This window comes from Leptonychotes weddellii, chromosome 1, assembly GCF_054177405.1.
Source record: "Leptonychotes weddellii isolate Sample4059 chromosome 1, ASM5417740v2, whole genome shotgun sequence".
In the NCBI taxonomy this organism is placed as follows: domain Eukaryota; kingdom Metazoa; phylum Chordata; class Mammalia; order Carnivora; family Phocidae; genus Leptonychotes; species Leptonychotes weddellii.
Window position 1 is genome coordinate 112,766,269 of NC_138369.1, and position 25,832 is coordinate 112,792,100.

Sequence of the window (25,832 nt, forward strand, 5' to 3'; positions counted from 1 at the left end):
TATTTCAAGATTTTAAATGAATTATATGCTTTTAAAAGTTTAATTAGAAAAACAGAAGCACCAGTTCTCATGTAAATTGTGAAGATTTACCCGAATGAAAGGGAAACTGTTGCTTGGCTTCACCGGTATGTGCATCCCAAATAATCGTAGTCTGAGATTGAAAAGAAAAGAAAAATTGTATTAAGAGGTTAAAAGAAGCTCATCATAGGTGCATAAATTAGATGCCTAACTATGTTAAAGCAATAGGAAATGTCAGAGTGAATTTTACTTTAAACATTTACTTTATCCCCAAAAGTACAACGAGGGTATACTCCATTCTGAGGGGGAAAATGACTATTAAGTAGTTTCATTTTTCCCTGATTTTTCATCAGTCAACTTACTTCAAGTAACTATTAGTTGTCTACAAACCACCAGACATTATATTACATTGCTTAAGAAACTCAACTGCAATAATGTATTTAATGCAAATTTTTTTTTTTAGCTATTAGGAGGCAAATTCTTGGTTAATAAAGTCATTAACCAATTTTCAATATTAAGATTTTTAAAAGCTCACATTTACACCTATGGGCAGCTTGAATTTTGACAATATTTAAAACAATGTCTTGTATATTATACCCAAGTATGACACATAAATCTGAATGGATATATTCACAGTTCCTTTAAATACTCTCCCATCACTAGTTTTATAACTTTGGGGATGTAAAGTATTATACAGTGGCAGAGGTTAGTAATAGGACGTTTCCCTCCTATTCCTGGCCTCCTTTATTTTTCTTCCTTTTTTTTCTTCTCTACTTTCATTTCTGACAACTGACTCAGTTAACAAGCGTACTGAGCATACGCTTTGCTGGACTGAAATCATCTTAGACCTGTATTCATTTTGGGGGGTATGGTAGAGGGGATGACCTAAGAAAACAAAAGAGCAAGAAGGCCGTATTTTCAACCTTTCCATATTTCCCAGCCTAGTTAGGTGGAAAAAGCTTCAATGACCCTGCATTTTTTACATTTTCAATTAAGCACCAGGAGTTCAGCTAACAGACTGCCTCTAAGATCTCTCAAGGAATCACTCCGGAGCCATTTTCACGGCTGAGGTAAACTAGAAACTAGGGAAAGAAAGCAGAGTATGGGAGGTATGACATCCGCTGTTCCAGCAAAGATGAGTGGTCACAAAGATAAAAGATCAATGGCATTCTGATGAGTAAACTGGCGAAGGAGCTGACAGAAAACCTAAGAGCATTCCCACTGTCGTCGTGAATCCGTACCTGAATTTCCCGTAACAGATGTTTTACTGTTTACAGGAGCGGCAGGAGAAAACACGACTTCCAGGTATACTCTGTAACACACTAACCTTTGTAAAACCTAGTTTAACGTTCTTTTACCTTGTCCACTCCAGCACTTAGGATGAAATTTCCTTTCTTATTCCACTTTAATGCAAATATAGGGCCCTTATGCTGCCCCAAGGTGCTAGCAAGGTTACCTAATATTCAAAAAGAAAAACATGAAAATTACTTCAAGCTTTATAACTTAGATCAACAACAACATATAAAAAGAAAAATACTTCATTTACCATCTTTAGTCCATATTCTGGCAAATCCATCGTATGAACCAGTTGCTAGAAGTGTACCTTCACTCTGTCAGAGAAACACACTTCCTTCAATTATATAATCCAGAAAGGGCATTTAATTGTTATTTGACTATTTCCACGTTTAAACCCTAGGAAGAGTAGATCTTGACATTCTCTGCTTCAAAATTTGGGAATGCTACCAACGACCTACAAAAGACCCTTCACTGCTATGAAGCTAGTATTTAACCAGCATCTAGTCAGTGTGGGAGCCTTATATCCAAATCTCAAGAATGGCACGAACTACTCTGGAGCAGGACCAACACCACCCTTACGCATGCTAAGGTCTACGGTATTCTCACAGATGCACATGACTCGAGATGGGAGAAGGGGGGTAGACTAGGAAGGACACCAAAATCACAATCTTAAAATGAATTTAATAGAGTCAAAAGCAAAAATGGCTAAAACATTTTGTTATGATTAGAAGATTTTATATGGTCCTCCCTCTAAATCTTTTACTGTCTAAATGAAGCTTATATTGTGTGTGAGCCAAACAATATTGCCGTTTCAGATGACCAGATACTTAAATATCATTGAGTGTTTCTTTCCTTTGTTAATTCTTTCTCAATATGAAATCCTTACCAATTAGGAGGAAAAAAAAAAAAAAAAAGCCAGAAAAGAGTGTAGGCTGACTTTATAGTTAATGAAGTGAGTACAACTGCCTGGAACTACTTTACCGCGAGGAGAAATCCATACCAATTTCTCTAATCTTATATTCCCTTGCTGTGCCTGGCCTTGATGAATGGTACAACAGAAGGACAGATCTACGGAAGTGCAAGTTACAGAGTGCATTAAACACACTATTGCTGGGATTAGTAAACACTACTGAAGACACAGAATGAAATCCTGCCTTACTCAGTGCTTTTGTGATGCTTTTTGGAAAGGGAATTGGAAACAAGATTGCCCTTTTTCAGACCTCTCAAGCCATTTAGCTGGGCAGGTAAGTGAAAAGCAGATGCTGGTATGGTACTAAGGGTTGTAGACTCAGTCCTGACAAAATCTGGTTCTATCTGAGGAAGAAGGAGCCGCGTTGAAACAAACAGCAAAAGCTAATTTCCAGACTCTGCACAATGGGAAGTTTCCTTTAAACTACTGGACCCCAAATGTCTTAAAAGAACCATTAATCAAGGATAATGTTTTCCCCTTTTAGTGGAAGATTCAAGTTCATAATGAATAATATATGTTTGAAAAGTCCACACTTCTGAAAACTGTAACTTGGAGTTGAGAATCACCAAGCTCAACAAACATTTGTTAACCATCCTATTCAGTGTAACCTGTAAATTTCATTAAGTTAACTCATAGGTCTCTGAGCCAAATAGCATATCAAGGTGGTAAGGCCTCTGACTTAAGATATAATAAGGTCCCATATATTGAGAAGATAATTCTTAGTCCTGACCCTACAACCAAACAATACCGTGGCATGCTAAACCTTTTTCTCATTTTGGTAACTGCTATCTTCATAGGAGGGAAAGAGTAAATACATTGCTGGAAATCTTATAAGGGAACACTAAAAACAAAACTAAACAAAAACAAAAACAAAACGCTAGCTATTTGTTTTGGAAGAATTTCATAGACACTGAGAAATTTAGCTAGAGATACCGTTTTTAAAGACAGCTCTCTTTCGCTGGAATGAGACTTGGAAGATCCTATGGAAAGCCGCACAAAAGTTGTCGGATAGAGGCCAAAGGAGGAAAAGAATATTCATTTGCTGAGGAAAGAATGGTGAATCCCATGAAATGCTCAAGACGCTGAAGTTGTCTAAGATGCTTCTTACACTTGAGAGAGCAGGTAAAAAATGGATGCAAAGTCACAAGGAAGGAAAAAAAGGCCACGTGGAATAAAGGAAAAGATATAAGAACTTTCAAAATGCGAATTTTCCACAAATTAATCATGGGAATGGACACAAACCAAGCTGCTTATCACGTACATGAAACTGAAAGGGTGAAGCTTTACGGATGAGGAGCTCAAACTTTCTGGTCAGTCAGAGCAGTGAAGTGATCTCTGGAAAATGTAGAATGACACAGCATCCGAGAGCTGTAAGATTCCTCCAGCTAGAATAGAGCTTGGAAGTAACCTAGACTAACAGTCCCTACAAGGCAGTCAGCAGTGAAGTTCTCATCAGTCCACACAAAATGAGAAAAACAAGAACATGCTTTTATTATGGAGATTTCTCCTAACCCCCTAGCAAAGGGCTTAGTTGTTAAGGACTTCCTATGTGCCTGCTGTTGATTTTCACCTATTACCTCCCTTAAGCAGGCACCATTACCACAGTTGTACTTTACAGCTGAGGAGGACAAAGCACAGAGTGGGCGACCACCAGCTGGACAAAGGTTCCACTGCAAGATAAACTGAAGAGCTGCTAGCTGGACGGAGGTCTGACTACTGGAAGGCCAGTCGTTGTTTTTAACACATTTGAGAATGGCGAGTCCTAGTTTGTTGTTCTTATGAGTGAAATTCAAAAGCATCTCAGCAAATGGACAACCCCTGCTTTAGTCTGCGGTTCAGAGAGGTTATGAAGATTAGGAACTATATTCACCATGGATAATACAGTGATACTCACATTCCAATCTAGGGATGTCACATCCTTGTTGCTTGGGACATCTTGCCCTCCTTCTCGTATACAATGTCTAAGTACTAACTGTGTGGAGCCACTAGTGCTATTTTCACTAAGATTCCATATTCTTGCTGTTGAGTCTCCAGACCTATAAAGTATGCAACATATTTTAAGTCCTCATGATATTCTCAAGTATCCCAGAATCAAAGTAACATATTTATATACTCTTATTAATAAGGCAAATAAAAACTAGACTCTCAGGGATTTCCATTTCCAATTATTTTCCTTAGTCTCCACTTTGGGGACCCTAGGCACTTTTCTGAAGAAGTAAGTTTAATTAAAACTTCTAAGACTATGGGAGCACCTGGGTGGCGCAGCTGGTTAAGCGACCGACTTTTGATTTTGGCTCAGGTCATGATCTCATGGGTCGTGAGATCAAGCCCTGCGTCAGGCTCCACACTCAGCAGGGAGTCTGCTTGAGATTCTCCCCCCTTCCCGCAGGCCCCCCCGACTTGTGCTCGCTCGTTCTCTCTCTCAAATAAATAAATCTTAAAAAATAATTTCTAAGATTATGTTATGAATAAAGATTTACAAAGGCAAAAGGACCACAAAGCAACAAAAACGTGAAAACATAAGTAATGCTTTTATAAAATGTGCAATAGTTCAGTATGATATTTTTTAAATACATTTTAGTTTCACTTTGACAAACATACCCCGATGCCAAGAGATCACTAACGGGGTTCCAGGCACAGATGAAAACTTCAGATTCATGGCCCCGTAACACAACTGCTTTATTAGGAGGGATTTCAACATCCCCATCCACTTCCATCATATCAGTATGATTATCTGTGTCATGAGAAACAAGTGGAAAATGCCAGTTAGGTAAGTAATATTACAACATCCTTGGGGGAGGGGGGAATAATTCTTAATCAGCGAATACCTGCCTTAAAATATAAAAGTCTAACTTTTTTTTTCCGCACCTGTATCAGGTAATGGTGAAAATAACTGTACATGAGAAATAAATTCCCATCCTTAGTTAAGTATGACCCTATAATTTTTAAAAGATGTACATGAGTATGTGTTTGGGGTGGTGGGGAGGCGGTGAAAAAGACTTGCAAAAAGGTTAGAGCCAAACGAGGCTAAAATGATAAAGTGGTCTGAATTAAATATAATCCATGTCAACACTGAGTTTCTGCCAGTAGGGGCTGCTGATATCATTCATGTAACAGGAGAGCTGCCTTTGTATCTCCACATCAGAGCGTTACTGTGTTAATGACTAGTATTACAAATTTTCTTTAGAAATCAAATGCAAACAACAAAATTTATCTAACAGTAGAAAATGGTTTCTAAATATGTAAAGAAGAAAATAAAATCCATGAGTAAATCTAGCTTCCTGGAGCTTCAGAAGTAAGAATCTGAATTGTGATACAAGTTAGGGAAACAAGTTGGCATAAATGAAACAGATGATGTTACTTCAGTCTGGAAGATGAGACATCCACATGAAGCAAAATTACTTTTGCTGCAAAGGAATTTTTAGAAATTCTTTCCGCTCACTTGCTATGGTATGTGCTCCATTCTCCTCCCCATTGGCTGTGTTTTCTCCATTTTTTGCAGACCCCTGTTGGTTTGTGGCAGCTGTGGAGGTGGCAGCAGCCGCTGCTTGCTGCTGTGCGAGCTTATCCCTGTAAGCTTGCTGTCTTGTCTGTACTACATCAGGCATTACGGCGTCTATCAGGGACAGAGACTCTATCGGCCGACCATCAAACAAGGTACCATCCTGGACGTGGAACATTTCGAGAAAAGAAACATGAAAGAGAAGACATTTAGGGTGAAGCAACTGCAAAGAGCTGTGTAAATTTTCCTCCTCCTCACCTAGTTCATACTGTGAAATATTGCACAGAGAAAGCCGAAATACTGAAAGGAATAATAAAATGCAGGTCCAGGTGATAAGAAGTTATTCGTTAGATTCCAAAATTCTGTCCGGGAAAAGTAATGACCATTATGAAAGAGTTCATACAATGGTAGGAGACTTGGTGCCACATTAGAATGAACACTTCTTTACAACTAAAAACTTTTAAAATAGCTTTGTTGGACTCAAAAATTTCTTGTGATTTGATTCAAGTATTAAAACAAGAAACAGGCCTCAGATATTCTGCCATATAATCATCTCATTTTACTAATGGTGAGATGGAAGCACAATCAGGTTTAAAGACTTGCAGAAGTCACACAGCCAGCCAGTCAATGGCAACGGAGATCTCCTGACACTATTCCTAGTGTGACCTGAGCGAGGACCAACAGCACTACCATCACATCTGGTAGCTTGTTATAAATGGAGAGTCAAACCTACAGAATCGAAATCTCTGAAGGGCTCAGGAATCTATGTCTTAACAAGCTCTCTAGGGCGCACTACCATTTGAGAAGTACCATCATAACTCGAGACTGTGCTCTTTAATTTTATGGAGTTGCCGTAATTTTCCAAAGCTCCTCTCATTGATATTAGGAAGCTCACAATTAATAAAAAGTTCTCCAGCAGGCACAAGGAGATAGAACAAGTCAGAAATAGAAACTGGGCAAATGAGCTAGGAATATGCATGTGTAAGGCCCAATTCACGTAAGCTGGTAGATACCACAGTGGGGTGATGGGTGCTCTGAGTTACAAAAACATGGCACATCTTTCTGAGTTGTCAAATGTAAGGAGTATCTGAGGAGTAGGAGAATTTATTTTAAGTAACTTAAAAATATTAATACCAACAGATACATTGTAGAGTACTATATTAAATCTATAAGACATTTATTTTTCAGATACCATGAGACTAATTCTGGCCACTGATGGAAACTGTTTCTCACCCTCTGCAGTAAAAGATACTCTGGGACAGAAAGTACTAAATGTCAACGAGGACACAATATTAGTGGATTTTTCCATTTTGAAGAGGAGGAAACTAAAAAATAATGAAGCCAGAATTAGTATACTATATTTATAGTAATAAATAATATATAAATAATAAATAAAACCACGGATGCTTGTTTTAAAAATACTTGCAAAAGGAAAGGGGAGCCATGTTAATCTGTGAAATGAAAATAACATAAAGAGCCCCACATGTTATAATTCCTGACCATATATGAAATTTTTTAGCTAGACCAGGGTCTGCAAACTTTGTCTTTGAAAGGACAAACAGTAAATTATCTTAGGCTTTGCAGAACATAAGGTCTCTGTCACTATTATTCAATTCTGCCACTGTAGCGCCAAAGTAGCCAAAACAATATATAAGTGAATGAGTGTGGCTGTGTTCCAGGCAAGCAGGCAGGATTTGACTCATGGGTCATAGTTGGCCGACACCTGAATTAAACTACCTATATATGGACCTTATTAGATAGGCAAAAGTATCAAGAGTTGGCTTCAATTATAAACTGCCTTCCAAAATCAGGTATAACCAAATAACCTGAGGTTTTTTAATTTTTCAGACCGTCAATTGTGGTCTCAGCATTTCACAGCACAATGTTGTTGTTTTAAAGAAAATTATTTCTTCTTATTTACTTATAAAACCAAAGAAAGGGAAATAAACTAGAACTAATGGTTCTTATAGTTCGGAGTCAACAGGCCTTGGCTGTTCAACCTGTGACATAAGGAACACCACCCTTCAATTCTGTTAACCTGGTGAAGCTGAAATCAGATAATGAATGAACAAACAAGATAGCAGATTTAAGGACAAATTAAAGAGTAAGAGTATTTGAAATAAATTTTCCTTACCTCATTAATACTAACTTCTGCCTCTACATACTGTAGACCTTTCTGGATGATCGAAATCAATGCAGCAGGTGGGACGAGGGCACCATTGATGTTAGACTGACTGATATGGCTTTCTATACCAAAGGTAAACGCTGAATGAGAAAATCCTAAAAGCAGAAGAAAAGGTGTAAGAATTTATTCTCCTAGTGGCAACATTCTATAGGACACAAATGAAAGACCTCTGTAATCTTTCAAAATTGCAACCCATCCATCTGGAATCCCAGACTGTTAGCTAAGGTTAAATATGTTTTTAAACAAAAGAAATACCAAACTCCAAACATATTAACTTTTACATATTTTCCTTTTCACTTTAATTACATAAAGTATGATATAAAATCTCTAGTACATATAAAATTTAGCCATGGCACATAACTATCCTCAAAGAATAGCACTGAACTTTAAAGCTGGGCCGGGGCAGCGGAATGTGGGGTAGTCTTTGGAAATCATGTGAGTCGATTGCTTCACTAAAGATAATTTAGGCCAAGATAAATTAAGGTGACATTTGATATTTCTGTCAAACACAATATAAATCCAATATTTTGCAGGTTTTTTTTTAACTTAGGAAATAAAAAGCAAACTAGAGTTATAAAACATGAAAATTTTTATGCTTAAATCTCACTGTATGTATGAGTTAAATGCAAAAAAAAAAAATTACTAATTCTTTGCCACTTAGTGATAACCCATCTAAATGAAAGCTAGCAAGTAAATCACCAGTTTCTATCAGCAATTCTTTAGTTTTAATTCAAAATACTTAAACCCAAAATATGTAATAAAAATCTCTTTATGTCGGTCTCGCTTTTTATAAAAGTTAAGTCTAAACTCAAAGATTAAATTCTAGTAAAATGATAAATGCATGTGCACTTATTCTCTTTACTAAAACATCCACCAGAGCTTATCATTAAATAGTAACTGTCATTAATGTATTTTAAACAATTCAATCACATTATATATATAATACGAATGTTAAGAAACTTTCATGCTAAGTAAACTAAATGAATATGGGCTTACTTGTGTCTTAAATGGATTTAACCCATGTAATAACTATCCCAGTCTATCCTAGTTTTTTAGTGCTGACTCTGTGTCTTGTGCATTTTGTGCTTCCACTTAATTTAGGGTTCTGTGGCACTTATGAACAGTCTAGAATAAAGTACTATGGACTCACACAAAGCTAGGAAAGATTTTAGTCAGTAGACAAAGTACACCTAAGTTGGTTTTCCTCATGGCTCCTTCCTCCCCTCTTGGAAACACCTGGCCATTCCACTCCTGCAACCCACAGTGAGAAGTGAAAAGACATTCCTTCTAAGTCTTTGATTTTAACTCATGATTTTGCCTACAAGCACAATCATTATTAAACACATTTATGGTTTTCAGCTTAATCTGAGCTCACAGAGATTTCTAAGAAACATAGTAATGAAACTAAGAAACATATCAACGAAAAAGAGCATCATTCTGCATTGCCCCTATCAGGAAACCCATAACTACTTGAAAATGAGTAAATTCCAGATTGCCAGGGTAGAAGGCTAATAAAGGCTGGGAAGGATGGGGAGAGACGGTAAAAGATAAGGCAGTGAAATCCATAAGCAGTGAGGCTGCAGAGTCCTGTTTTCAATTATATGCCCTTCCCTAAATAAATTTTGCAGTAAGTCATAAATGGGGAAAAAAAGCTAAACAGCCAAGTGGCTTAGAGATTTACAAAGACTTCAAGATGGACAATATCATTCATGGAGGGTCTCCACCATGCACACATATATAGTTTTATTATTTTATAATCTGAGCTTACAGATGGGAAAATAGCCACTAACAGGATAAGGATTTACTTTTTTAAGTTTTTATTTAAATTCCAGTTAGTTTTTTTTTTTTAACTTTTTTTAAGATTTTATTTATTTATTCATGAGAGACACAGAGAGAGAGAGAGAGAAGCAGAGGGAGAAGCAGGCTTCCCTTGGAGCAGGGAGCCCGATGCGGGACTCGATCCCAGGACCCTGGGATCATGACCTGAGCCGAAGGCAGACGCTCAACCATCTGAGCCACCCAGGCGCCCTAAATTCCAGTTAGTTAACACACAGTGTAATATTAGTTTTAGGTGCACAATTTAGTGATTCAACATCATACAACAGCCGGTGCTCATCACAAGTGCGCTCCTTAGTCCCCATCACCTATTTAACCCATCCCCCCACCCACCTCCCCTCCAGTAACCCTCCATTTGTTCTCTATACGTAAGAGTCTGTTTCATGGTTTGTCTCCTTCCCTTCCTATGTTCATCTGTTTTGTTTCTTAAATTCCACATATGAGTGAAATCATACAGTATTTGTCTTTTGCTGACTTATTTCGCTCCATCCATGGTGTTGTAAATGGCAGGATTTCATTTTTTTATGGCTGAGTAATATTCCATTGTGTATATATACCACATTATCTTTAAGAGGATAAGGATTTAAATTCATTCAGAGACCATGGAGGTGACCACTACATTCCGTTGCTCCTACTGAACAATTAAGTTAAAATATGGTCAAGGATAAAGCTAAGACAGAGTGAGCTCCTGTTTACTGATAGAAAATGAAGGATTACATCACTGTTCTGTTTCAACTCAGGGTGTTCAAAAGAGGTGTCAGTAGTGCGTGAAACATTAAGACATCTTATTAGCAACGTTTTTCAAGTGTTTTGATTTTCGTAAGACTCACAAATTTTAGCAAAGTCCAGGACTTCTGTACCCTCTAATTCATGAGTACAATTTAAATAATCAAAACCATCACATTTAGACCCTGTTAAATTAGAGTTCATGCTTATATCCAAGAATATCCTAAAAGTTGCAGGCGGAACAATGTCGATTTTGGGCTGGCATGGTGTATATCCCAAATTTGTTCTACCAGACCAGGAGAGAAGCTATCCCAGGTGCTTACATCCATCTCAAATAGTAAAAAAAAAACTCTGAAAGGGTTATTAGCACTGTCTGGACACTTCACACTAATGTCCACCCTAAAACAGGTCCACAATTAAAAACACTCTGCTTCAATAAATGTTGAATTCAACTGTAATTTTTAAATTTCTAGTCATAGCATTACATGGCAGCTTAAAATCATTATATTCAAAACTACTTTTCTTGGGATGCCTAGGTGGCTCAGTCGTTAAGCTTCTGCCTTCAGCTCAGGTCATGATCCCAGGGTCCTAGGATCGAGTCCCGCATTGGGCTCCCTGCTCCGCGGGAAGCCTGCTTCTCCCTCTCCCTCTCCCTCTGGTTGTGTTCCCTTCTCTCGCTGTGTCTCTGTCAAAATAAATAAATAAAATCTTTAAAAAAAAAAAACAAAAACACAACTACTTTTCTTATTCCCCTCCCTAAAACTTCGTTTTCCTTAGAAATCTGACCTTACTTCATTACACCTGAAAGTCATCCTAACTTTACCTTGGTCCCTAGTGCTCCACCATTCACCAAATCCTATCAATCCTACCTCTCTGGTCTCTGTCATCAGCTTTCCTTTTCTGCTAGAACCTGGTTTAGTCCCCATCATCCATTGCCTACAATTACTACCCTAAGTTCCTCTTTCCCCAGCTCAGTCCATTTGCCACACTACAGCTAGGGCATTATCCGTGAAACAAAACCAATCACATCACTCCTTACTTGGGCACTTTCAATGATCCCTTTGGCCTTCCTAATAAAGGCCAAACTTCTAAGTATGACACACAGTTACCTTTGTAATCTGACCCTACTTATCTCTCCAGACTCATCTCCCCAATTCCATGCCCCCTACCCTTCTTCCCATTACACATTAAATTCAAATGATTGCCAATTATATGTAGCACCGTGAATATGCTATGCTATCTCATGCTTTTGTATCTTATGTGTTCCTAAGTTCCTTCCTCCTATTTGAATGGAGGGCAAGTCCCTTCTTTCACTACCCTAGAGGGGGATCTTTCTCTGCTATGTTAATCCTATAGTTTGTTATTATGTACGGTATTTACCACACTGAATGGTTACCTTGTGTGTATGTGTATGATGCTAGACTGGGCTACTTGAAGAAAGAGCTGATGTCTAGTAAATCTTTTCATTCTGGAAACCTAGAATGTTACCTAATTTAACTAATGCTCAATAAACATTTGTTAAATCAGAATGCAATTCTACTATAACGTATTTTGGCACATCAGAAAATCTATGAATCCAAAAATAAAAGCATCTGACTTAACTCTTCCCTAAAAAACATACTAAAACTTGAACCAGGTTATGCCAAAAAACATTTCCATTTATCTGTAAATACATGTGCAGGAAATAGTTTTTCAGGGGCAGCTTTTGATTTACATAGTAGAAGGCAAAAGAGATTCATCTAAATCTGTGAGATGTTAAAGACTGGCTTGATTGCTTAAAATAGCATCCCTTCTTTCCAGGAGTAAGAGCAAATCTGATATAAATAATACCTATGTAATCAAGTACTCTACAAATTCGCTAGGGTGATTAAGATTTGGGAGGTAGAAAAGAGATTCCAGAAAGGAATTAAGGCTAAAAACTACGAAAGTTCAGTATACAGTAACTCAGGAATAAAGACAAGCAGTGGCCAGGGGGGCGTGGTAGCTCAGGAGCCCACGACACCACGCATGGTTCCCACATAAGAAACAAGGTCACAAAACAACTGTTTTCTACATACTGCTTGTTTCAGGGAAGGCGTTCCCTTGGGATGACAGGGGCTGTGTTCTCAAAGAGGTATTAGTCCTCCAGAGCAAGCCAACTCTCCTTTGCAAACAGACTACAGGAACATGAAAATGGGCCTGAACATCACTGCTATGGTACAGGGTGACTGAACAACAGCAACAACACACAAAGCTTAACTATTACCACGACACAGTCCAGGAGGAAAATCTAATAATCCAAGATCCTATTTAAGCTTCAGGTAAAAACAAAAACAAAACAAAACAAAAAACCCAGAAAATTATATCCCTGCTCCCATCACCACAAACTCCCTTGTCCCCAAATCCATTTCCAACTGTGTCCTACAGACGCAGATTTTTGTTTATTCTAAAAAGTTCCATACTTACAGGCTTAAAGATTTTAGAAAAGGTGAAAAGAAGGAGGGGAAAAAAATGCTAGAGGGGATCTTGCATGCTGAAGATTTAGACCCAGTACTTATAAAAAAAAAAAATAATGGACAACATGGAGAAGGAAAAAAATTACAAAACTAAACCCAAGTGCAACTGTTAATTTTTTTGTATTTCCTTTTTCTCTTTACACATTGTTTTCCTCCATCACAATATAACACACTGGGCTACACAATTCTGTGCCCTTATATTTTTAAGGGCAAAATCAGCCCTTAAAAATATATATAACCATGAACATTCTACATGAACTATATTTTCTGAAATAATTTTACTATCATACTATCTGGCAAATGAATGTACTCAACTAGTAAATTATTCATCCCATCAATGGAAAGTTTAGACTTTCTCAATGTTTACTACTTAGGAATGTCACCTCAAATACCTACATGTATAGGCTTTTGCCAGATATGTTTTTTTCTCCTTAGGATGGATTCCCTCAAAAGTTGAGGGGGACATGGGCATTTTAAAGGATGTTTTCATAATTGCACAACTGCTTTGCCCCCAAATTATGCAAATCTATAGTGCCATCAGCAATTTATGTTTCCCTATGCCCTTATTATTGCTGGCTATTCCTGGAAAAAATAAGCAAGAAGATTACTAGTAAGACTGAACAAGTTCTCTATTTGGTAATTATTAAACGACATTTGTCTTTTAACAAGCATGTCAGCAGTAATATGTAAATAGGAATTTTCCTCTATCAGCAAAAAAATAGTCATTCAGCTTATAAAAGAGAAAAACTGATTTGGAAGTATAAAATTTACCATTATTTTTGACAAGTACTTGCTGTTTATCGTTAATTAGTCATGTGTACAGGAACTATGTGAGAAATCCATGTTACTGCATATTTTATTTGATTACAAAGCAAAGTGTATGTATATTTAACCTGCATTTCTGTAGCCAACCAATTACTCATAAAAATGAAAAGAAAGACTAGAGGTGGACATACCCAATCCTGAACTCGCCTCACTCCAGGCCTTCATGGCTAGAGGCACTGAGAGCCAGTTTAACCTGACTCCATTCAGTTCATTGTTCAAGTCTGTTTATAAGTGGGCACCAGCAGGAGGATAAGTAGGAAGGAATGTTTATCTAGCCCAGTTACCTTTATCTGAGTCAAGAGAAACTACACTGTCATTTGATTGCTGACATTTTCTTAGCCATTGTAGGGGTTAATACCGAATCTTTAAATGAAAAAACAAAAACAAAACCAAAAACAACAAATAGGTTCTTTGGTGTTACAGGATCAGAACCTTAATGTTATACATAAACATTCGGGTTAGTTTGTGCCTACTACGATATGTGTAGATTTCTAAATTAAGTGTGTATGCTCTTATAAACAAATAACAGAACATCTGAAGGAAGCACCCTCTCAGAAAAAGTGGAGTAGTGCAAGGCCTATATCCAGAGAGACTGAATATCCCCTTGAAAAAGTTAGTGAACAGTGGAGAGAGGTGAGGGTTGGGAGAGACAAGCTGATCTTTCATAACCAAATGCTTTAAGCTTATATACATCATCACCTTTTCATAAACCAAGACTCTATGGCAAGATGAACATCAGTTCTAAAAACATGAGGATTTTAAAAAATGATAGCATTCAGAATCACAATCTAGAAAATAGCTCATTAATAAGGACACACTGTTCCTGCATTTTCCAGTTAGTCTTCCATCATAAAATGCAACTGTTTCACAGCATCCAATACTAAGTACACCATTCACCGAAATGCTACTGAGCTTTTAAACATATCATAGATGACAGTTTTATCTAGAATTAAGAATTCTCCCCCAAACAGAATATACATTTAAAGCAAAATAAAATTACATCTTACACAAAGCAACAAGAAAAAAGGTGGCACAAGTTCACAAATAATTGCTGGTACAATTTCTCTAGAAAAAATACACTAAACCTAGGAATAACTAGAGAAAACTCAATGCAACAGGAAAAAAAAAAAAAGTCCAAACCACCTTAAATCTTTTCAAATTAACACTGTATCAAGTTCTGTTCCATACGACTTAGCTGTACCCCTTAGTGCTTATTCTGCATATGGTTGGTTGATGTGAGTTATTAGGGCAATCAAATTATTAATGCCCTCGGGCGAACGCTAATTAAATGGAACATACTGAATAATCAAGTCAACCATTACTTATGGTACTTCACTGTCAAATACACTCAATTTTCAAGTTTTCTCAAAAGAGAAAAATATTTTCTTTCCTAGAAAATTTTTGTTGACTATGAAAGCCTAAGTCTAGTTCATTGAAGTACAAAATGGTGATGACCAAAGTAACTTGTTAAGAGACAGAATTGAGAAAATAAAAAGACATCTTACAATAATATATACTTTCCTCTTAATTAGCTTAAATGAGTAGGGGAGGATGACTTATTTCAAACAGAAGCCTATAAAACATTTGAGGCTGAATATCACAATGTAATCCCTTTTCAACAAGCAACAAGTTTTATGGATGAAGAAAAAAAAATCAGAAGTTATATAATCTGGGGAGAGGAGATGGGCTTTTAATATATAATATCTTCTAGTGCTGATAATAGTCATCATAATAGGATGGTCATCTCATAGTATAAAGTATGTAAAACAATTTAAGGGGTTTTATTCTCACTGGAGATGGATACCATGGTCCAGTCAACATTAAACAGTGTTTACAGAGAACAAATATTAGAAGTTCTTACTGGAAAACATTATTTCTAAATTATACATTTATCAAAACAGAACTTTCATAAGGTGTATTTTGGACTTTCTCTGTGAGAGGTTTTAGATAATGAGACAAGCACGAAAAAATTTTACTTTCCTTAGTGGTGGTCTTTAAAAACCAGTCCTGTGAAGGTCTTTTCACAAATACTTTCTTTGTCATGATTACTTTTCTTCCTACCTAGCTCCTAAACCAATTCAGTACTCCAAAATACACCAAAATACACCCAGAAAAGGAATTACTGGATTCCAAAATCAAATCACTTGCAAAAATGGCCATTTTTATGTATAATTAGAGATCAGAACCAAGAAACAACTTTTGGAATAAGTCACCAAGTGCTGAGATGGGCTAGATTCTGAGCTCTATCTGAAACTTGGTCTGAGCTCACAGAACTATCAATTTCCTAAACTTTTTCCCATCTCCTACTTCTGGAAGTAACTTCAAATGAATGTCTCATGGTATCCTTTATGATATAAACATGCCTCATCATTCCTACAAAATCCTGCCTATAAATACAAATACACCTCTTTTAGTGGCGCCTCCCTAATGTTTAGTAGGAGGTATTCTCACACTCCAAATCTCAATATGTACACTTCATGCTTTCTACTTTATCTCGAAGAGCTACTAAATATAATTTTTCTTTCAAGAATTTTGTGAACATGCTACATGTACCTGTTGTCAACTTTCTTGTCAAGTTCTAATTGTCCTACAACTAATAGGGACCAGTGCCTTTCAAACTTTATTATGCCTAAGAATCACCTGGGGCATTGGTAAAATGCAGATTCCTGGGCCCCACTCGCCGTTCTCTAAGTGATTCTGATGCAGGTGGTCAGAGGATCAAACTTTAGAACTCTGGTATAGGCAGTTCTTAAATTTATGGCAAGTTGCATTCCTAGAAAAACTGCCATAAGTCAAAATGTCATTAGTTGAACCTGATTTTCCCCTATAAACCATAATGTAAATAGGAAATTACAAATTTAATAAAGGGACTGGTGTTCACATTTTCAGAGATGTGGCTTAACGTTGTACTTCACTACAGATACACCGTGAAGTATAAACCTTTCTAAATACACAAAGTACAACTAAGAACACAGTAAAAAATTATAAAGGACTTACTATGATAAGCAGCAGTCTACCACACAAAGTTTTATTCTTAATATATAATTCTTGCTTTATTTTTACTGCAACATGGAATACCTTAAAATGTGGAATTTCAAAGGATTTTCTCTGAGAACATTAGCAACTTCAAGAAGACTTCTGGTAATCTTTAACCACTGGATACTCCTTCAGAAATTAATCCAGAGTATTATTTTACTGCCCCTTTTACTTGCTGTATTTTTTTTTTGTAGCAACATAAAACACCAATTTGTGGACTTCTGTTTGCTAAAAAAATCTGAGTGTTCATTAACATCCCTAACTTCACCTTGCCCCACTTCATCGCAGTATAGGCTGAACTACAGGATGCTGCTGAGCTATTCCAACTGTTTCTTATCTCCAGAAACAGCAGTTTCTTATGATTCAACCTAAGCGGTTGCCTTTACAATACACCTACAAGCCATTACATACATTTCTCATCTATTGGCCCTTCACAACGTTTTCTACTTTAGTGTCCCAGGTCTCAAAGCTCTGGCTTAAATGGTGGTCAGTTTCAAAGGCATAGAAAGCAGGAGTTTGTTTTGACCCAACAATTCTTTCAATTTTGGCCAAAGTTACCAAGTAACAATATCAAGGCATGTGCATCTGTCTTATATATGTAATAATCACAAGGTCAGGTCACTACTTTCTCCACTTCATTAATCATTTTAATCTTGCTCAAAATATTCAATGGATATTGTCTCAGGAACTGCCTTCAATACCAGTTGACTAGTTGAAAAAGGAAAAAACAAAACAAGATCTATTCATTTCGAAGCTTCAGAACAAATTATTCTGCCTTAGTTGGTTACTTTTCGTTTCTTTTCTTTCTCCCTTTCTGCCCTCATTAGACATCATTTTCTCAGCTGTTTCAGGCCAGAGAGAAGCAGTGATGGTGCCTGGGAATAGGAAACCCCCAGAACTGGAGTGAAGATAGCAACAGCTCAGCGAGCAGGGGCATCTAAGATCTAAGGCCATGTTTGCACTCCCTGCATAGGAGAGGACAATGACTAAGCCCTATCAGAAGAATATCGTTTCAAAATCAAAACTGAGGGCTCAATTCCTGCTCCCGGCCTTCTGTCCTCCCTCACATGCGCCCACCACAGTTAGCCTTTTACACATACACTATGCCTCACCTTACTACTACAACGTCCCAACTTTAAGTTATGATTTCTAAAATTCAACCTCTCCAGCTTATTTTCAACTTCCAAATGGCTCCATATCATGCTAATAAGCTGCACTCGCCAGTGCTGTCAATCTTTCGCAGGTCCTGTGCCCCATCCAACTCAAGTTTCTACTTTTACATTTTCCTGCTTAACCCATCCCACATTTTCCCTTGTAGTTTTCCTTCTGTTTTAGCACACCTCTTAATCTGTTTAAAAATGAACACTGATTTACTTAATATTTATTACAAATGACCTCCAATGATTTAATTTATTAATCACCGCCAATAAACATATTAGTAAGAATTCAGGTCAAGGATAAACTAAATTGATAGGGGTAATGATTATGAAAACATTCTGAAAAAACATAGCTAATTTAGTTTCAATAACATTTAGCTGAGGATTCTGAATATACATTATCAAATTGGTGCTATCTGAAAGTTTATATGTTCCTACTGACCGTGTGCAATCTCATTTCATAACAACTTATAAAAAATGGTCTTTGAACACTGAAAGCCAAACCACTTGTTAACAAATATTTGCCTGAGATGATTCCAACATATTTGAAAGAGTCAGAGAGTTAAACCATGCAGTAACACATAGCTTTAAAATGGCAGTCCAGACATTAAGGAAACATACAAAGTTCAACAGTTTGGACTGATACAAATTTCAAATGCATGAAAGGTTATTTTGAGAATATTAAAATAATTTGAGGCCTATTTACTTTATGAAAGTACTCACCTGACTCTTGCAAGTATCTATATACCAAGAAGTTGACCTCATCACTGCTTATACTCATCTTTATTCCCACTTAAACCATGAGGTCACAACACAGGATATAACCCTAAAAATAAAACAAAGTTAATTAAGTATTTTCTCAATAAAATATTTTTAAACAAAATGTAAACAATGTTGTAAAAACCATTTGATTTTATTATAAATGATGTAAAATGAAGGTTCTATATAGCCTAATGATAGATTATATAACCAAAACATGGCTGGTCTATTTTTCTGCAAGATAACATATTTGCAAAAAGGATTCAAAATTTATAAAAGGCCTTTAGCATCGTATTTTATATGACTATATCAAATAGCATAAAAAGTTGTTTCCTTTTTCTCCTTAATTGTAAAAAAAAAAAAAAAAAGTACACTTTAGGAATCAGAATATTATTTATTTAGGAAAAGAATGATTTTAGACCACTGGGTAAGGGATGAGCCATCTACACTGGTTTTATCTACATAATTTGAGAGGATTTGAAGTCTCTGTTTTCTCAACATCTAATCTGCAATGTTCAAGTTTCAAAAAGATCTAGCTACATGTAAAGCAGAGAGGTGGGAATACGGTTTTCAAAACCCAAATGATATTCTCCTACCGGACATACTTAAATCCTGAATTTAGAGGGAGGGAGAAAAGGAAACGGAGACCTAACTTAAATATGCTCTCATTATACTTATCTGTTCTCATGTCACAGAAATTATTTAAAAAAGAAGTCAGCAAACATTTTTTGTATAGAGTCAGGCAGTAAGTATGTTAGGCTTTGCCACCCATACACAGTTTCTGTTAAAACCACTCAACTCTATGGTTGTAGCACAAAAGCAGCAACAAACAAGATGCAGACAAATGAGTCTGGCCATGTTCCAATAAAATTTTATTTATGGATGCTGAAATTTGGATTTCATATGATTAAGTTGGATCATAAAATATTTCTCTTTGGACTTCTTTTCAAGCACTTAAAAACACCACCACCACCTTTCTTAGCTTGTGGTCCTTATACAAGGCTAGTGGGCCAGATCTGATCCACAGACTGTGTACTTTCTTGGTCCCTTTTTTAAAAGTATAGACTGACATCATTCAGTAAAGGGCTATCTAACATTATGTGCCTGTGTTCACTGTCCTGCTACATCATTGGTCTCTTTATGATGCACAGTTCACGGGATATTTAAAAGTCACAAACTGTTAACAAACACCTGAGTAGGCTACTGTGTGAGGGGAACTGCTCCTGCCCTAAGTTGTGGAAAAAGTGGTGACTAAGCACATCAAGCTTCTGTCATAGAGAAGAACAAAGACAAACAAGGAAGTAATAACAATTTTCCAATGACTCACACAGAGGAAACCCTAACCAAATTTAGTAGTCTGGGAATACATCTTGAAGAAAGTATCACTGGTGTTTAGACCTGGAAGGATGGAGGAGGAGAGGGAGAACACAAACGACTGTAGGAGGAAGGCAGGGAGGGAAGGCATCCAGTGAGCAGTAATAGTGGAAAGGCTGGATGAAGAAAGAGAAACAAAACATGGAAGTAAGGCTCACAACACAAAAACCCTGTTCTGCAGGGCCTTGACAGCATCACTTAGAGAAAATATACTGACAGGTTTTAAGCAGGTAGCAGAATGACCAGACCGACACTGTATAAAGACCATCCTGGCTCTGATATGTAGAAGAGACTGGACAGAAAATGGACTGGAGTAACAGCTGAGGTAGCAGGATGTTGCAGGGACCTAATGGACGAAGAAAACCTGGGGTGTGGCACTGAAGTCGGGGAGAGAAGTACAGGGGTTCCAAAGTGCGACCAGCTGGACACAGGAATGAGGAGAACCGAAGGTTCTCTGAGGAATCTGGATCAGCAGTACTTCCACTTAAGGAAATGCATAACCACAAAGAAGAGTAACAATTATCTTCATAGAAAGAAAAAGGTACTCTCCCATAAAATTAACTCAGGGAGTACAATTAATAACCTGAATGTTCGGAATGATAAAGGTAAATACTCTTTTGATGATTTTGGCTCAGGACATCTTGTCTAGAACCTACTACTATGGTACATTAGGTGATTCATGTTTTGGAGGATATCTTGCTCAATTTTATCCTGACCCACAGTAATGTGTAGCAATGTGTCTGGCACACACAGTAGATATTAATCATAGTCAATTTTGAAAGCCTGTTGAACTGAATGATTTTAAAAAAACAAAACAAGTGGGGCGCTTAGGTGGCTCAGTCGGTTAAGCGCTGACTCTTGATTTTGGCTCAGGTCATGATCTCAGGGTCATGAGAATGAGCCTCACAGGTCAGGTTCCACTGGGCGTGGAGCCTGCCTGGGATTCTCTCTCTCTCTCTCTCTACCTGCCCCATTCTCACATGTGCGCGCTCTCTCTCAAAAAGAAACAAAACAAACCTAATCCCACACCATTGTAGAATTATAAGAAATTAAATCATAATTTGACCAATCATGGATATCAGTTCATAGGGGGAACAATTCGTCACTATTTTATTAACAGGATTTCCCAAAATGAGATGTGCTAGGTGAACTCCAAGTGAAACAGACTGACAAAGAAAACAGAGTTAAGTCTTTTTTTTCCCTCTAATATACCATTCAGTTCAACATTCAAACACTGGCGCTGAAGTACCTAAGATGCATAGGTTTTTAACAATGCTTGGTTCTGATAAGCTAAGGCCATCAATGTCTCAACTTAAAGCGGTGATCAGTGATGCTTCAGCATTACCTAATACATTCCAGGGCAAAGAAAAATACAAACCAAAATGACGGAAGTTATTGTCTATAAATGTTCTTATAATAAATACATATTGCTGGTACATTTTTTAAAAAATCATCACAAAAAATGCCCAACAAGTAGAGCAGAAAAGTTCTTATCTGTTCAAATTGCAATTTTTTTTATTCCACTGATCACAGCATTATATCAATTTCTGGAATCAAGAGTAACATTTTTTAAGGGAAAGGGGTAAACTGTTCAAATTTAAAAGTATTATTCCACCTGTAGCCCTACTTCAGTTAGCTCCTACATTCCTAGAAAGAACCTTATTGTTGCCCACGTGTGTTGCTAAGGCAGACAAATCTCTATGCTGAGAGTAGGAATAGACAGATGAAATAAGGTTGGCCCATGCCTTGCAGAGTTCAGTTAGTGAAGAGAAACATACAAAGGTAGCACTAAAGAAAAAAGATTTGTAAATTTAATGCAATCTGTACTAGAGGTTTCAGTCCCAGTTGCAATAAAACTACATAGAGTCTACAAAGATTCGAGTTTATCCACTTTCAAAGACACTTAATTCTGGAGTATGACCCTTTTAAAATTCTAATTTCAAAAAGACACCTGAAAAGAACAGGACACTGGACGATGAAAAGAAAACACTAAGACACTCCTTGCCTGAAAAAGTCAGTCTTCACTTTCAAAACACCTTAAAAGCCTGTGTGCCAAAGAGTGAAATTAGACTACCTCCTTAGTGGACTCACTGTGGCTTTGTGGAACTGCTCCATTTTGGTCTGTTAGCTTACACAGCTAAGGTGGGTCCTCCGTAATGTGATGGACTCTTCATCTGTCCCAGGTGAAGACCAGACATTCAGATACTAGACATCATTCATTTTCAGAGGGTATACAAGAAGTCTTACCCCTGCATCTCTGCCACTGTGGTACCTTTCAGTACAACTATTTTCAAACAAGATCACAAAACAGCAGCGAGACATTCATCCAATCTCTATCCTATACCATCCTGGTGTCAGACCTGCTGAGGTTATCATGGGTAAAATAAGTCCTGCCCCTCAAGGAGCAGATGGACTATTAAATAAACAAGACATTCAAAATAAATAATGCTTCTAAAGTCACAAAGCAATTTTTGGGGGGGGGGGGGAAGGGCAAAGGGAGAGAAAGAATTACTTAAGCAGGCTCCATGCCCAGCACAGAGCCTGAAGAGGAGGCTTGATCTCATGACCCTGAGATCATGACCTGAGCCGAAAACCAACAGTCGGATGCTTAACTGACTGAGCCACCCACATTACCCCCCCAAAGCAATTTTTTGTATGTTCTGCCTCATCATACTTATTTATCCTTAAATAGTAAATGACTGAGTTCTAAAAAAAGAAAAAAATTAAATGCCTTTGTACTTTTCCATCCTAGCTCTCAGAATAGCCTATAAACTCGTAAGAGCTTTTATTCAAAATACCTATCAGTTACAGGCAATCAGTTACTTAATTCAGATCCATAGCTATATTCGTCAAAAGTAAATATAAAAACTAGTCTTAACTAATATTTAGCCAAGTGTTTATATTAAAAGTACACTTAATATTTTAAATGTTCAGTATGAAATATTTTACTTCAAGACATTATAGACAATAATTTAACAACTACTACAAAAAACAGGACTGCTGAGACAAGTTAGCTAGAATTCATTCAACTGAGTACGTACAGCACTTTCAGCATCACAAAACTGAGTTCAGCAACACACACTGAACAATAACTGCCCCACAAATTTAATCATCTCCTAGCTTCTCCTAGGAAAAAGATATATTCTTTTCTGAGTCCATTCCTGGAGCAAGCCAGCACCCAACTATAAACCTGTATACATCATTTTAAATTTAAAAGAATGAAAAGACAGGGAAAGTTATGGATAGAAATAAAACCAGTCCTGCCTACAACACATTATAAGGAGATCTGGAAACCCTTTGCATGATCCAAAATCAAATGTTTAATTGAAATTACTTTATCTTCCACAATGTACAGTGGTGGCATATTATCTCATAACAGACATACTAGTTTAATTTTTGAGTTGCTCAACTATTTGGATGATCCTAAACCTTCCTTCCTCTAAGACTGCCATCAGGATATTTAAGCTTAAAGTTGTTTTTCTTTCATTTCTTTTTGGTAGGTGTGCAATAATAAATAGTTCTCAGAATCAGGAATAGTCTCTACAAGTAAATAACTGGACCAAAGGGAATAAATGGTTATTCTGACTTTTTTTTAATAAATTGAAGTGTTGCTGACACATAATGTTACGTTGGTTTCAGGTGTATAACATGGTGTACATCATACTACGCTCACAAGTATGGCTACTATCCGTCACCATACGATGTATTACAATACTGCTGGCTCTACTCCTTATGTTGTACCTTCTAACCTTGCGACTTACTAATTCCATAACTGGAAGTTTGTGCCTCCCACTCTCCTTCACCCATTTTTGTCTGTTCCTCTTACCCTTCCCTCCCATGGCTATTCTGATTCTTACTGAATACCAACAGATTGGGTCCACTCAACAGAGCAAACCAACTGATGACGGCCTCTCTAGCTGAAACATTAGGAAAATGTTCAATTTCATGAATAATAAACATAAAAACATTCTGGCCATAACACTAATAAAGATTTAAAAATATTCATTATCAAATTTGTGACAAAACAGAAAATACATCTGTAAATACAACTACAAATATCTGCCACAGTTGTTTATTCAAAAGATGAAAAAAGAGCAACAATATTAAAAGCTGCTAAAAGAACTTTGATGTTAAAAATAAGAATTGTTGGGGTGCCTGGGTGGCTCAGTCGTTAAGCGTCTGCCTTCGGCTCAGGTCATGGTCCCAGGGTCCTGGGATCGAGCCCCACATCGGGCTCCCTGCTCAGCGGGGAGCCTGCCTCTTCCTCTCCCACTCCCCCTGCTTGTGTTCCCTCTCTCGCTGTCTCTCTCTCTGTCAAATAAATAAAATCTTAAAAAAAAAAAAAAGAATTGTTTTGGGGTACCTGAGTAGCTCAGTCAGTTAAGCGTTTGACTCCTGGTTTCAGCTCAGGTCATGATCTCATGGGTCGTGAGATGGGAGACCCACACTGGGCTCCATGCTCAGCGGGGAGTCTGCTTAGAGATTCTCTCCCTCTGTCCCTCCCCCGACTCCCTCATTCTCACATACATATACGCGGGCGCGCGCGCGCTCCCTCTCTCAAATAAATATATAAATCTTTTTTTTTTTTTCAAAGAACTGTTTTATATTGGCAGGTAACTGTACATTCTGTACAACTGTACATCCAAGGTAACTTGGACATTGAGTTACCTTTCCAAATAAATATTAATGACCCATAGGTGCTCAAGGTACTTGTTATGTTGGGGATGGTATGGTGTTGGGAGATCATCTAGAAGGAAGGATACGTTAGGCTTCTCTGGATCTCAGCAGCTGAGAACTGCTGCGTGACTATAATCAAGAAGATGGAGAAAACTGTGGCTTGCCTCTTGCAGCCTCCACTGCCACAGTCTGACAAAAGACACCACTATTCCTGCTTTCCATCTGGAGAACTACTCCATTCCCAACCCTGTGGTTTAAATGAGATGGACCTCCCGGTCCAAAGGAAGGCGCTTACTTAATTGCTTAAGTCAACCAGCATATTTTGTATCTTCAGCTTAGGGCTGACACCCACCCCCACATATACACATCACACTCCCTCTGCCCCACCTCAATCACTCCTGGTAAATGAAATGCTAAAAGACATTTGCTGGTTTCTAGGAAAGACAACCTCCTCCTTTCAGAGAGGAGGGGGCAGATAACAAAGACACTATGTACCATCACAGACATTAGAGCAGAGATGAGAAAGAGAGAAGGACACCAGAGAAGAGAGACATTAATAACTATGTTATTAATGACATCAAGTTATCTATTAAGCAACTGGATTAAGTACTATCAGAAACTAATTTATCGCTCTAATTCAGTTAAAGAAGTCAAAAATTAATTTTATTGTCTAACCCAATTTGAGACTTTTCAGTTGCAACCAAAAAAAGGCAGACAAATAGGGGGAATTATCCAAGAGATGTTTTAAAACAAGAAAATGACTAAAATTAGCGATAGATTATATCTGAAGAAATAAAAAAAGAGGGGGCAAAAGTCACATTTTTTCGAATTGTTTCCAGATTAGAAAGCATGAAGAATTACCCATAAAAATGGGGTGCCTAGAGAGCACAGCCCTCTGGAGAGTCACACTTTATATGTGCTGATTTAGAGATAAAACAGAGGACGTTCCAGCAGAAATGCTCCGGAGTGGTTAAAA

The 25,832-nt window shown here is 37.3% G+C and overlaps 1 protein-coding gene across 4 annotated transcripts in view; it reads right to left on the minus strand.

Annotated features, from left to right (window-relative positions):
- TBL1XR1 (TBL1X/Y related 1) overlaps positions 1-25,832 on the minus strand; it is an 81,916-nt gene that overhangs the window by 19,393 nt on the left and 36,691 nt on the right. For 2 of the 4 annotated variants that reach the window (XM_081829712.1, XM_081829707.1), the window contains 8 exons: positions 18,770-18,872; positions 7,921-8,066; positions 5,727-5,949; positions 4,886-5,018; positions 4,179-4,320; positions 1,565-1,628; positions 1,377-1,474; positions 91-151 (listed from right to left, as the gene is read on the minus strand). In XM_081829712.1, coding sequence (XP_081685838.1) covers positions 91-151; positions 1,377-1,474; positions 1,565-1,628; positions 4,179-4,320; positions 4,886-5,018; positions 5,727-5,949; positions 7,921-8,066; positions 18,770-18,827 — 925 coding nt within the window. In that variant the 5' untranslated portion in view covers positions 18,828-18,872. The remainder of the gene's footprint in view (positions 1-90; positions 152-1,376; positions 1,475-1,564; positions 1,629-4,178; positions 4,321-4,885; positions 5,019-5,726; positions 5,950-7,920; positions 8,067-18,769; positions 18,873-25,832) is intronic. The other 2 variants (XM_081829714.1, XM_081829715.1) reach the window with 1 other exon arrangement.